General features: G+C 47.3%; 1 protein-coding gene across 2 annotated transcripts in view; it reads right to left on the bottom strand.

Moving 5' to 3' along the window:
• The window catches only part of ARFGEF2 (ADP ribosylation factor guanine nucleotide exchange factor 2), a 101812-nt gene extending 90199 nt beyond the window's left edge, over positions 1–11613 (bottom strand). For both annotated transcript variants that reach the window (XM_059407189.1, XM_059407191.1), the window contains exon 1: positions 11315–11613. In XM_059407189.1, the coding sequence (XP_059263172.1) occupies positions 11315–11435 (121 nt within the window). In that variant the 5' untranslated portion in view covers positions 11436–11613. The remainder of the gene's footprint in view (positions 1–11314) is intronic.
• Between the last annotated feature and the right edge of the window lie 743 nt (positions 11614–12356).

Genomic DNA, 12356 nt, shown 5'->3' with positions numbered 1-12356 from the left:
AGAGAGAGAGAGAGAGAGAGAGAGAGAGAGAGAGAAGCAGGCTCTGCATTGAGCAGAGAGCCCGATGTGGGGCTCGATCCCAGAACCCTGGGATCACGACCTGGGCTGAAGGCAGAGGCCTTAACCCGCTGAGCCACCCAGGGGCCCCTAGAGGTGGCAATTTCTAACCTTCAGGCCAAACCTCCAATGTCTTCTCACTACACGCATAAGAAAATGGGTGAGAAACACCCGGATGATTGATATCGAGTGTTTTGCTCGTGGACCACCAGGGCTGTGACACATGGGGTCTGTTAAAGAGAGCTCTGTGGCATAGTTCCTTGGGACAAGAATCCACTAAGGAAGTAGCTGCGGCTTCCTCAAGCGGAGGCCCCCAGGCTGTGGGAAGGGCCCAGGAGGCTGAGAGCCAAGCCTGCAGAAATCTACATCCATAGTATCAAGGCCATGCTCCGTGATTAAGATCATGTCACCTTGTGCCACGCCAAAAGGGAGCTGCTGCTCAAACTCCAACGTAAGGTTTCCTTCCAGCCATGGTTACTCTGTCAGAGTTGAGATGTTCACTGTATCTGAAGCAAAGAGGCTTTCACTAGAGTCTGTGCTGGCCTCTGAGCTCCAAAATAATCTGTTCTGGAAGGTCACCGGCATGAACTCACCATTGGCTAAGGCACGGTCTGACCTATAGAAGTGGCCAACAAATGAGGTCTCTTGCTCTTTTCTTAAAAGAGGAGCCAGAAATAGTGCAAAATCTCTAGTGCCATAGACAGAACCAAGCAGAGCCAAGGAGAAAAAGAAAATGAAGGGCACGTGCTCACTCGATCCTCACCACAACCCAGGAAGGCCAGAGCACTCTTGTACTGTAACTGTAATATGGCTGAGGACCCCAGGCACACACACGTGAAGTCACCTGACCACCATCATAGCCACCAAGTGCTACTGCGGAGTCCGGATTCACACCCAGGCTGTCTGCTCCAGAGCAATACTCCAGAACCCCTCAGTGAGGAGACAGAGCAGGAGGATGGGTGAAGGAAGGGGAGCATATGGTAGGGCACGCCTGCTCTGGTTTATCACTTCACATTTTAATGGGCACTGCTCTCCCAATAGCCAGCTGGGCAATCAGCAGTCATAAATGAGCAGGCTGGAAAGCAGGGAGACCTGAGTCGGGTGGGGCAGCTTCCACTGAAAAGCAGCACTATCTTCCTAGGAAGTACTTTCTGGGCATCGCTGCTACCTATGAACCCTAGTGTCAGACCCCCATTCACTGTGACTTGGCACTGACCTCTGCTCCACGCCCAAGCTGAGTCCAACAGCCACCTTCACCAACCTCAACATCCCATCACCGATCCTGTTGCCCAAAGTCCCTGCAAACCTTCAACTCTCCGCCACACATCCGACCTGCTACACACCTGCCTCCTATACAAACCAACGCTGCCCTCAATTCCTTCACTTCCCTGCCAACATCCTCCTCCCCTGCTCCAAGCCAGGCTGGCGTGGCTGGTCACACTTGGAACCTGGTCCCTATGTGTAACTGTGGCACTTCCAGCTCCTTCCTGTTCCATACTGTCAATCTCCTTTCCTTCCAGATGTCCTACTCAACTGACCTCAGCAAGGCCTTTCTTTGGCCTGTCAGATCTTGACGAGTCCAACACGTCAGCTTTCCCCAGTCTTCAGTTTCCAGGGTGGGTTCCATTGGCATGACCATTATCAGAATGACAGGCAATCAATAGCCATGACTTTGACCTTTAATTTCTGGCCAAATCCCAAACTTAGATTATACTACCATCTCCTTTCGACCTGTCTCCACCTAACAACCAGACCTCTGACAACAGGGCAAGTTGGTAGGGCTAGAGAGCCATAATCACCAACCACAAACAGAACCCTAAATCATGCCCGGTGAGCCCATCTCCTCTACCCTCCACAGACGACTGCATGTTTCTCTGCTCTCCTCAAATCCCCCACCTTCCTTCCTAACCATCCCCCCTCTTCTTTACTCAACCCATGGGGTGATCTCCTATTTCATTTACAGATTAGAAGCGGCCACAAGGAGACCTCCTCAACTTACCACTAGAGAACCTACAAACTGACCCTGTTCTGTACCAGCCCCCACTCGCTCCTGCCAGAAGACAGGGTCCACTCCCTCCACTTCTGCAGTCTCCTCCCTGCCTCTTGGGAACTTCATGCTCTCCGTTCCATCTAGAATGGGATCACTTTTCACTGTGCCGGGCCACCAGCACTACCCATCCGCGCGCTACTCCAGCTCTCACCTACCTACCTCCCACCCCACCTCTTTCTTCACACAGCAGCCAGACGGACTTACTTCAAATGTAAATGAGATCACATCTGTTCAAAACAGATGATCCATAACCCTTATAATATAAATCAGATTACACCTGCTCCTTTCCTCAAAACTTCCCACTGGCTTCCCATCTCACACTGAGTAAAATCCAAAATCTTGACCTTGGGCTCCAAGCGTCTGTAAGATCTGGCCCCCGGCCATCCCTCTGATCTCACCTTCCACCACCCTGCCCCCCAGCCCGCTTGTTGCATGTTCCAGTTTCAGGGACTTTGCAACCCCTATTCCTGCTGCCTGGAATGCCCTCCCTCCCCCCAGAGAGCCGCATGGCTCCCTTCCTCCCTTTCTTCCTTCAGTTCACTGTTCAAATGTCACCTTCCCTCACCACCTAAAACTGCCATCTCTACCGGGCCCCCAGAATTCTGTATCTCCTCACACGCTTTACTTTTTCACTTCACTCTGGTTTATTTTTCCAATCTGTCTTCACAGTATTTACTGCCCTTGACATATTATTTGCTCATTTGTTATCTGTCTTCCCCAGGACAACAGAGACTATGACAACAGAGACTTTTGTCTGTTCTGTTCACGGCAGAATTTCCATCACCCAGGAATTCCCAGGCAGAGAGTAGATACTCAATATTTGTTGAATGAATGAACTGTCCTTTCTCTTTCCTGCATTATTTAACCTCTCACTTAACTGGCTCCCTTCCCAAGTTTCAGCCTCTAAAGAAAGAAAAACTAAGATTAAAAAAAACTTTCCAAGATCCACTCTCTTCCTCCCCTTTACACTAAAGCCAAACTTCAGCAAAGAGCAGTCCACACTCACTGCCTAGTCCTTCACCTCCCACACAGGCCTCAGCCCACTCCGGTCTGGTTTTCACCTTCACCACACCCCCAAAGCAGCTCAAGTTAAGGTCACAAATGACCCCCACGTCTCTCAATTGGATTGGCGTTTTGCTGCTCTCCATCTAATCTGACCTCCCTGCAGCATTTGACCTTACTGGCCTCTCCCGCCTTGAAATGTTCTCTACTTCTGCCACCACACCCACACATTTGCCCGGGGCCTCTGTTTCTTGCCCCAAGTCCTTCCTACTGCCCTTGCAGACTCTGCCTCCTCTGCCCAGCCAGGCAGGCAGTGGCTCCTGCGGCCCCGGCAGACCTCCTCTGCCTCTCCTTCTCTGCCCACTCTCTCCCTAGGCCACCTGATCCTCAGTTCCCACCGAGGCTCTCTTCATTCCCAAATCACGACTTCCAGCGCAGGCCTGCCTTGTAAACATCAGTCGTACCTCCAGCCACTGATGACGCCACCTGTCCGACCGGATGCTCAAAGGCAGGGGCGCCTCAACACATCAAGTCCCAACTGAGATCAACCTCCTGCCCCACCTTTCCCCAGATGGTCTCCCCACAATCCCACCTTACAGAACAGCCCCACCATCCATCTAGCTGGTGAGTACCAATCCTCTTCCTTACCTAATGTTCTTATCCAGCCCATCAGCAGGTTTTGCCAGTTTCACCTTCCGACAGGTGGGGAATGCATTCACTGTCTGGCTTCTGTCATCACCACTCAAGTCCAGACACTAACATCTCTCACCTGGAAGATGGTAACTACCTCCTCTTTGCCCCGGGGCCATCCCTCTGGTCTCTCTCTAAAATATTCTCATCACAGTGGCCCAAGTGATCTTTCCAAAATACAAACCTGGCTATCCTGTCACCTTCTCCCCTGTTCAGAACTCTTCAGTGCTGTCTTGCTGCTTTTGATCTGAAAACGAAACGCCTCACCAAGACAACCTTGGGGTCCTGCATGGTGGGGTGGGCCCTGGCTACCCCTTCGACCTTATTCTCAAACACTCTCCCCTCTCATTTACCATGCTCCAATCACACAGCGGCCTCTTTCAGTTTCTCTCATCATTTGTTGTTGTTGTTTTTTAAATTTTTAAAAATTTATTTGACAGAGAGAGAGAGAACTCACAAGGAGGCAGAGAGCCCCATGCGGACTCCATCCCAGGACCCTGAGATCATGACCTGAGGTGGAGGCAGAGGCCCAACCCACTGAGCTACCCAGGTGCCCCATTGTTGTTTGTTTGTTTGTTTATTTATTTATTTATTTGTCAGAGAGAGTGAGCACAGGCAGATAGAGTGGCAGGCAGAGGCAGAGGGAGAAGCAGGCTCCCTGCTGAGTAAGGAGCCCAATGTGGGACTTGATCCCAGGACACTGGGATCATGACCTGAGCCGAAGGCAGCCGCCCAACCAACTGAGCCACCCAGGTGTCCCCCAGTGCTCTTTTTTTAATCACTCTTTTCTATTCTGAGATAACTGTCAATTGATATTTTAGTTTCCTTAACAGTTACACGCCTCCCTGCCACAGGGCCTTTGTACATGCTGTTCCCACATGCTGCCAAAATGCCTCTCACCCCAACCTGTTTAATTCTTATTTATCATTCGGATCTCAAGACTTCCTCAAAGAAATTTCCCTACTCTTTTGTTCACTCCCCTGTAGGCCCAGGTTTCTCTCCTTCACAGGACTTTTTAGGTTGTTAGTATGCTCAAGAGGATGTGATCATTTGAATACGCTTCTTCCCCATTAAGTGCAAACTGCATGAGAACAGGGTCCTTGTTTGTTTCCCTTATAGCATGACACCAAATGTGACACCCAAATAAATATCTTCTCAGTGAAAGTCACCCTTGTTTAGTCAACAAACAAAAGGACCATATAAATAACAAATATGCACTGACCGCTCCCTGGGACCAAGGAAAAATTTAAGAATTTAACAGCACAAGAAGGCCGTTCTCCCCACAAATCTATAAAACTTAATAAAATACCTAATAAAAAAGCTAAATGGCTTATTTACAACCAAGACAGTAAACTGAAAGACGCTTCTTATAGGAAGACTCTAGGAAGGAGTCAAGGTTTTTTCTAAGATAACCTTGCTGGAAAGACAGTCAAGTGTTTTCCTGGCAGGCCCCTGAAGCCTGGTGAAATTGGTGAGAACTAAATACAGTTCTGAGCTATTTATACAGGAGACTCCATGTACTTGCTGATTAAGTACACGTTTTCACAAGTCCGCTCTTTTCCATAAAGAATGGTCTTACTGTTTTCCCCAGCACTGCTTACAGAGTCTCCCCTGAGATTTACAAGTACAGGACAGAGCTCTAAATTCATTCAACTGCTTGCTTCACCGGTGTCGAAATGTCAGAGATTAGCAAAAATGTCCATAAACCAACTTATACAGGAGGCAGAGAGAAGCAAGCATTCAGGTCCTTCTCCTCTAACTAGGGTAACGCCAATGCCTCTGGATTTTAGCAGGTCAGCTGTCAGGCTCCGGGTATCAGTGACTTGACTGCACCCTTCACCATAATCCTGGGACATCGGTATTACCACTTTTATCATTTCAGGAAACCGGGGCTCAAAGAAGCTAACTTGCCATCCCAGGATCACAGGACTAACCAAGAAGCAAAGTTTCCAATTCAGCTCTCAGTGAATTTTCTGCCAAACCAATAAATAAATACTTTTCAGTGATCAAAATCCAACTTTTAGATAGATGCTGCTTCTAGGCAGAAGACCCCCTCCTAAAGAATCGTCATAAAGCTTTCCAACAAAAACGAATCTGTCAAGGTCCTGAGCCCTGGTATTTCACAAAACCTTAATCTGGAGCATGTGTAAACAAAATGTCTAATCAAGATGCCAGAATTTGCTAAAATTAAAGGCTATTCTGTATTTCAACAGAAAGCTTACTTTACTTGCCATGACAATTTAGGGATTTTTATTTTTATTTTTTTGAAGATATTATTTATTTATTTGAGAGAGAATGAGTGAGAGAGAGCATGAGAGAGGAGAAGGTCAGAGGGAGAAGCAGACTTCCCAAGGAGCTGGAGCCCGATGCGGGACTCGATCCTAGAAGTCCGGGATCATGACCTGAGCCGAAAGAAGGCAGTCGCTCAACCAACTGAGCCACCCAGGCACCCCAATTTAGGAATTTTTAAAAATATTTTTCAAATTTTGCACTTAGGTTCTTCCTAATGGTAAGAATAATTATTTTGAACACATTAAAGAAAAAAAATCATCATCAAATGGAGGACAAAGTGATTCACTTTTTTATCATATGGATGTATAAATGTTAAATTTTTTTTTGCACATTAATACACAACTAAGACTTATGAATGTATTCTCTCAATTGGCTCCTTCCTAGTGACATTTAAACTAGTTCAAGTTTTTCCTACTTTAAAAGAAGGAGGGAAAAAACCTCCTAGGATCCACATCACCAGCCTCCCCTTCACACCATGGCCAAACTCTGGGAAACAGCTGTCTGTGCTCTGTTTCCCCACCTCCCACGCAGGCTTCAACCACTCCATGCTGGTTTGTACCTTCACTGCATCACCTCAAGAGCTCCAGCTGGCATCACCGAGGACCCCCATGCCTCTGAATCCCATGTAGGAGACAGAGAAGCAAACTAAAACTGGATTTTACGATTTCTATCTCAGAACAGAGCACGTGTTAGAGCTCTTTCCCATCTGGCTGTGCAGATGTGGGCAAGATGTCCTCTGAGCCTTGGTCCCCCTTTGCCTGTGGCACCCAAAGACAGACACCAATACAACATCACAGGAAACCGGGGCAGTTTCCGGTTTAATCAAAGGCAGTTTATTGCGGATGAAGAGAGTTGTCCTAAATCAGAACACTTCATAACTGAAATGAAGCTTATGGGACTTAAGCTTGCTATTTATTTATTTATTTATTTATTTATTTATTTATTTATTTATTTTTGGGGGGTGGGGGAGAGGACATAAGCTTTTTACCTTCATTTATTTCTTTCCATTAGTCCCTAAGTTAAAGTAAACCAAAGACATATGCAGCAAAAAGATGCAGGAAAAAAAGCTGTCATCTTCTTGACTAGAGTCTTCAAATACACCCCAAAATTCAACTACAGAAAATATGGTCTCACTTCTTATCAAACGTTTTACTTAATGAAACCTCAAAACCTTCCTGCAGTGCAACTGTTTAAAGACTCCGTCGAGTATGCTGTATACACTTTCATTTGGAGAAGCAGTGCAGCACGACAGTAAATGGTTAAGATCTTAAGATCTGGCTCTGGAGCCGGACCGCCAGGGTTCCGTCCTGGATCCATGGCTTACTGGCTGAGTAATGCTGGCCAGCTTCTCTGGGCCTCAATGAGGATAATAATAGTAAGAACTAAACTGCATGTAAAGCACATGGCATTGTGCCTGGAACATAGAAAAGCTTAGTACATGGTAGAGAGCAATAGTTATTATATAACATGTGATTTTAAAAACTGACTCAATTGGTTAATAAATGATGTGTCAGGGTAGCTTCATCATGGTAATAAGTGTTCCACTCCGGTGAGGGATGCCAGGAATGGGACAGTCTGTGCATGTGTGGGGGCAGGGCCACATGATAATTCTCTGTACCTTCTGTGCAACTCTGCTGTGAACCTAAAACTGCTTGAAGAAAATATATATTTTTTTAAATCACTGTTTCATATGAAAACATAAATTATGTTTACCATTTTTCTATTTTCTTGATAATGACTAAGAATGACACCTACTCATTATAGAACACTCAGCCCTTGCTTAGCAATCCGTACCGATTAAGTTATTAAGTATGATATTGAATCTCTTATCAAATATACATGAAAAGAATACCGTTAGAACAATTTAGTTCTAACGCTTTCCAGATTTCCGGACAGATTTTTCCATACTCAACTTAAAAACCTTTAGATTATCTTGTCAAGTCTCCAAACTCCAAGTACTATCATTTAAAGAGGGATCATGAGAGAAAACAGCCCTGAAGACAGTTATGAAAGGGAGGTTTTAGTGCTTTTCACAGGTTTTCTGTGCCCCGATGGAGGGCCAAAAGGTTCAAGATTATTAACATACATCAAAGCTTCGTTAACAAGGTAAAGAGCAACAATATCGCTGGGTGATGAATCCTTTTACAGGTTATTTAGATATCTCCAGATAAAGGTTGGAAGGACACAGTCTCCTAACTGGGCATTCTGTATCTGCGCATTTGGCATTCAGTGCAGATAAACCACTGAGATTACTCCAAACCTGTCCATCCCAATCACCACTGATTTTACAAGGGACAAGCCCTGTTTTCATTGAACTTAGCAAGTTAACGTTCCAATAAACAGAGCCTCCTAGTCGTGTAATTACATTCTTATTTATTGCATCTACAAACCACATAGAGCAATAAGTCATTCCTAACTGAGGAACCCATGCAGGTGAAGAACACCAAGCCGGAGCGCTCAGTTTCTGTGACGTGTGGCAGCTTAAACTAATAATAAAAAACAACAGCAAGGCTTTACAGAGCAACGACTGACTACATGCCAAGTTCCTTAGAAATGTCAACTAACTTCACCTTTATAATAAGTCAATGAGGAAGGTATTAATACCTATCCAAGACCACAAAGATAAGAAGTGGAAGGCAAAGTGATTTGAACTCAAGCAGTCTCGAGTCCAGAGAACACAGTCCTAACCTCTGTACTTACGATGCAGTCCCTGTATCCCTGATCCTGTCCCACAGTATCACAGCTGCTTCCTCTAAGTGCTCTCTATCATCTAAGCATTTCAACTTTGAGCGGTCATTTACGGTTCCTCTTATCAAAATGCATGACAATCTACACGTGGTAATCTCTAAAACGCCAGCCACACTGCCAACACTTCTTATACACAAGCTCATGCTTAAGCTTGTTCCAGCTATTCTGGGCACAAGGGATGCAGAATGAACTATCACCGTGTACTTTGATGTAGGTTTTCTATTGCTTATAAATAATAGCCATTTCTATTTAACAGCAATGACACAATTACTCTCTTAAAAAAGACGGCCAGTTTAGCTAATGCTGTGCATAGGTTCCCTTGTAATAGTTCCTATTAGCCAATTTGATGGCAATGATAACACACCCTGTCTTTTGGTTACTCATTTAACCTATAGCCAAATTACTTTTTATAAAGCTCTTTGTTTGTTTAAGATTTTATTTATTTATTTATTTGAGAGACAGTAGCATGAGCAGGAAGAGGCAGTCAGAGGGAGAGGTAGAAGCAGACTCCCCCGCTGAGCAGGGATCCTGACACAGGGCTCAATCCCAGGACCTGAGCTGAAGGCAGCCACTTAACCAACCAGATGCCCCATATATCAGTTCTTTCTTACAATTCACTACTAAAACATTGAACATGCATTACACAGTTTGGGTTGGAAAAACCTGAACCTCTGAACAAAGATATGATGCAAAAGTATCTAACAAGCTCTCACTGTTTTGACCCTTTATGACCCATAAGACAATTTTATAAGTAGGTTCCAACAATGGGATATACAGTTTGATGAAAATCTTATGTCAGGTCTTCTGAAGGAGGAATGAAAACATCTCTGTCAGATTACTATTTTTAAATTTCTGCAACAATACTCTAAAAGTAATATGGAGAGGCGAGAATCCAGGCAGATTTGAAAATGGAGTTATAAGTATTGGGTTTTTGTGTAACAAACTGCTTTGTAGTGCTTATCCTGCATTCCTGATAAAACAATATCCAACAGTTAGCCTTGATTTTCTGAACAGAAAAGCTTTACAAATCCAAATCTTAGTAAATTCCTCCAATTGATCCTGGATTTCACAGGACTAACATCTAAGCAACAACCACCTCTCCATTAATAGTTCTTGACCCTTGAGGGAGCCTCAGACCCTTCTGAGAACCAGATGAAAGCCATGGACCTTCCCCCCAAGAAATGCAGAGTTCACAAGCTCGTCCCTAGGCCTCAAGAAAAGAATTCCAGCACTATACCTCATAACAAATGTAGTGAGAAAAGTTATGGCAACTCTCTGACAGAAAAATCAAATTTTCCATTTACTCAGTCAATTTGTTAGGAAAAAACAAGTCTTTTTACAGATTCCAAACCAAAGGCATGGGAAGTGGGGGGTGAATTAGCTTGAAGCTAGCCCTGGGCAAATGTATTGATCCTAACTGCGCTGAACTCTCTCTTCTCCAGAAACTCCACATGATGGGTACTTCTTGCCTTTCAGGACTCAGCACAAATGTCACCTCCTCAGAAAGAATTACTTTCTTGACAACCTATCAAAAGCAGTCATCAGGCCCTCTTTATCACATCTTGCTGTTTGACTTTCACATAAGTATTTATCAGTATTCAAAAACGTCTCATTATTTTTTTGTTGTTGCTTCTCCTTTTAGAGTATAATCACCACAAGGGTAAATACCTTGTCTGTCTTGTCCCCTACTGTACCCTCAGTGCCCATCACAGAGCCTAGCAGACAGTGGGCATTTGATAAATATTTCAATGATCAAAACTAAAAGACAGCATGTTGATGTTGTAATCAACTACCAAGGGTTTAACTAGCTATGAGTTAGAGTTCTCATCCTCTTTCCGCAATCTGTGGGTCCATTCAATCAACACCTACCACGTGTCAGGCACTACTGCAGGTGCAGGGGGTCCAGCAGTGAATAAAACAGACAAGTCTCTTTGCCCTCACAGACCCTCTATTTTAGTGAACTGCCCGCAATAAGGAGATCTCTTGCACCTATCTAGGAAGTGTAGAATATGACGGAATTATGGGAGAGCCCCAAATGAAAAGAAAAACATTCTCCAATCCGGGACTTCGAAAGCAAGCCTCAGGGGTTTCCCTAAACCAGTTGAGCAGCTCTTCCCACCTGCTCTGCTCACGTGGGGAACCCTAACTAGAAGATAGCAAGTAAAGAAAAAACTTGGGGCAAAGGGCTTCTGCTTCTGAGGGTGGTGAGGGGGAGGAACCAGGAAACAGGACGGCAAGGAGTCGTGGCAAGAGCCCTGGGCTGGGAAGCTGGAGAGCTAGTACCAGCTTGTCACTAACTTGCTAGGTGACCTTGGGCCAGTCCCGAGCTGCCAGGGCATCTGCTTCCCCCGGGTATCATAAGAGGGCCAGGAAGGTGGGATTCGAGGTCGGGGGAGGTGGAGGCCAGGAGGCCGGGCGGGGTAACGGCCGGCGTGGGGAGGCCGGCGCGGGGCCGGGCCGGAGCGGCTCACCCACCGAGCGCCACCTGGCAGGCCCTGCGCAGCTGGGAGTGCTGGGGCCGCTTCACCTCCTTGTCGGCTAGGATCTTCTCCAGGGCCCGGGACACGAACATGCTCTTGGTCTGGCTCTCCTGCATGGCCCCGGCCCGGCGGGGGCTGGCAGCCCCGCGGGCGGGCGGCGCGAGCAAGCGGGCGAGAGAGGCTGCGGGTCCGGCGTCCCGGCCAGCACCGGCCGCGTCCGTCCGCGCCGCCCCGTCAGGAAGCTACGCCGCGGCTCCACGGCGCCGCCATGTTGGAGCGCGTCACGTGACCACGTGACTGGCGGGGCCGCTACGGCCGCCGCGCGTCTGTCGACCCCGTGACCTCCTGCGGGGCGGGGCCTGCGGCTAGGGGTGGGGCCCGCTGGGCAAGGAGGGGCGGGGCGAAAGAGAGGAGTGGGGGAAAAAGAAGGTGGGGTAGGCGAGTGGAGGTGTAAAAAGGCTGGAGGGGACGGGCAGGACCGGAGAAGGGGGAGAGGGAGGACAGGTAGGGAAGGGGGCGATTGGAGGTGAAGGGCTGAGGGGAGAGAGGAGGTGGGAAGAGGAGAGCTCAGGAGAGGAAAAGAGGGGAAAGGAGGTGAGGAGGAGAGAAAATACGGGGAGGAGGGGACATTGGGAGAAGGGAAGAGGAATGAAATGGAAGAGGAAGTGGGGTGGGGGAGAAGTGTGAGAGAACGGCGGGAAAACACGGAGGGAGAAGGAGAGAGGAAAGGAAAGGAACGGGCGGAGGGAAAGAGGAGGTGAAGCGAAGGCCGGAGGAGAAGGGGTATTCATGGACGCTCTTAGACACAGGGTCTCGCAGTGCCTGTTGGCGGGGTGCACCCCCTCCGCCCCACTTCCCGTCGCAGCCGTGGAGCCCAGGCCCCGCCATCCAGTTCAGTGAACTGTGCATTTCGTGCCGCCTCCGTGCACCTCCCTTCGGAGTGTGTCCGTCCACGTTCATAAACCTGTGGTTCTCCTTGGTGGTGTGCATGGGGCAGGGGTGTTAGGGGCGTCTGGCAGGAAGAAACGGGGATCAGC

This window comes from Mustela nigripes, chromosome 7 (assembly GCF_022355385.1).
Source record: "Mustela nigripes isolate SB6536 chromosome 7, MUSNIG.SB6536, whole genome shotgun sequence".
NCBI lineage: Eukaryota > Metazoa > Chordata > Mammalia > Carnivora > Mustelidae > Mustela > Mustela nigripes.
This window is presented reverse-complemented; position numbering and strand designations above follow the sequence as displayed.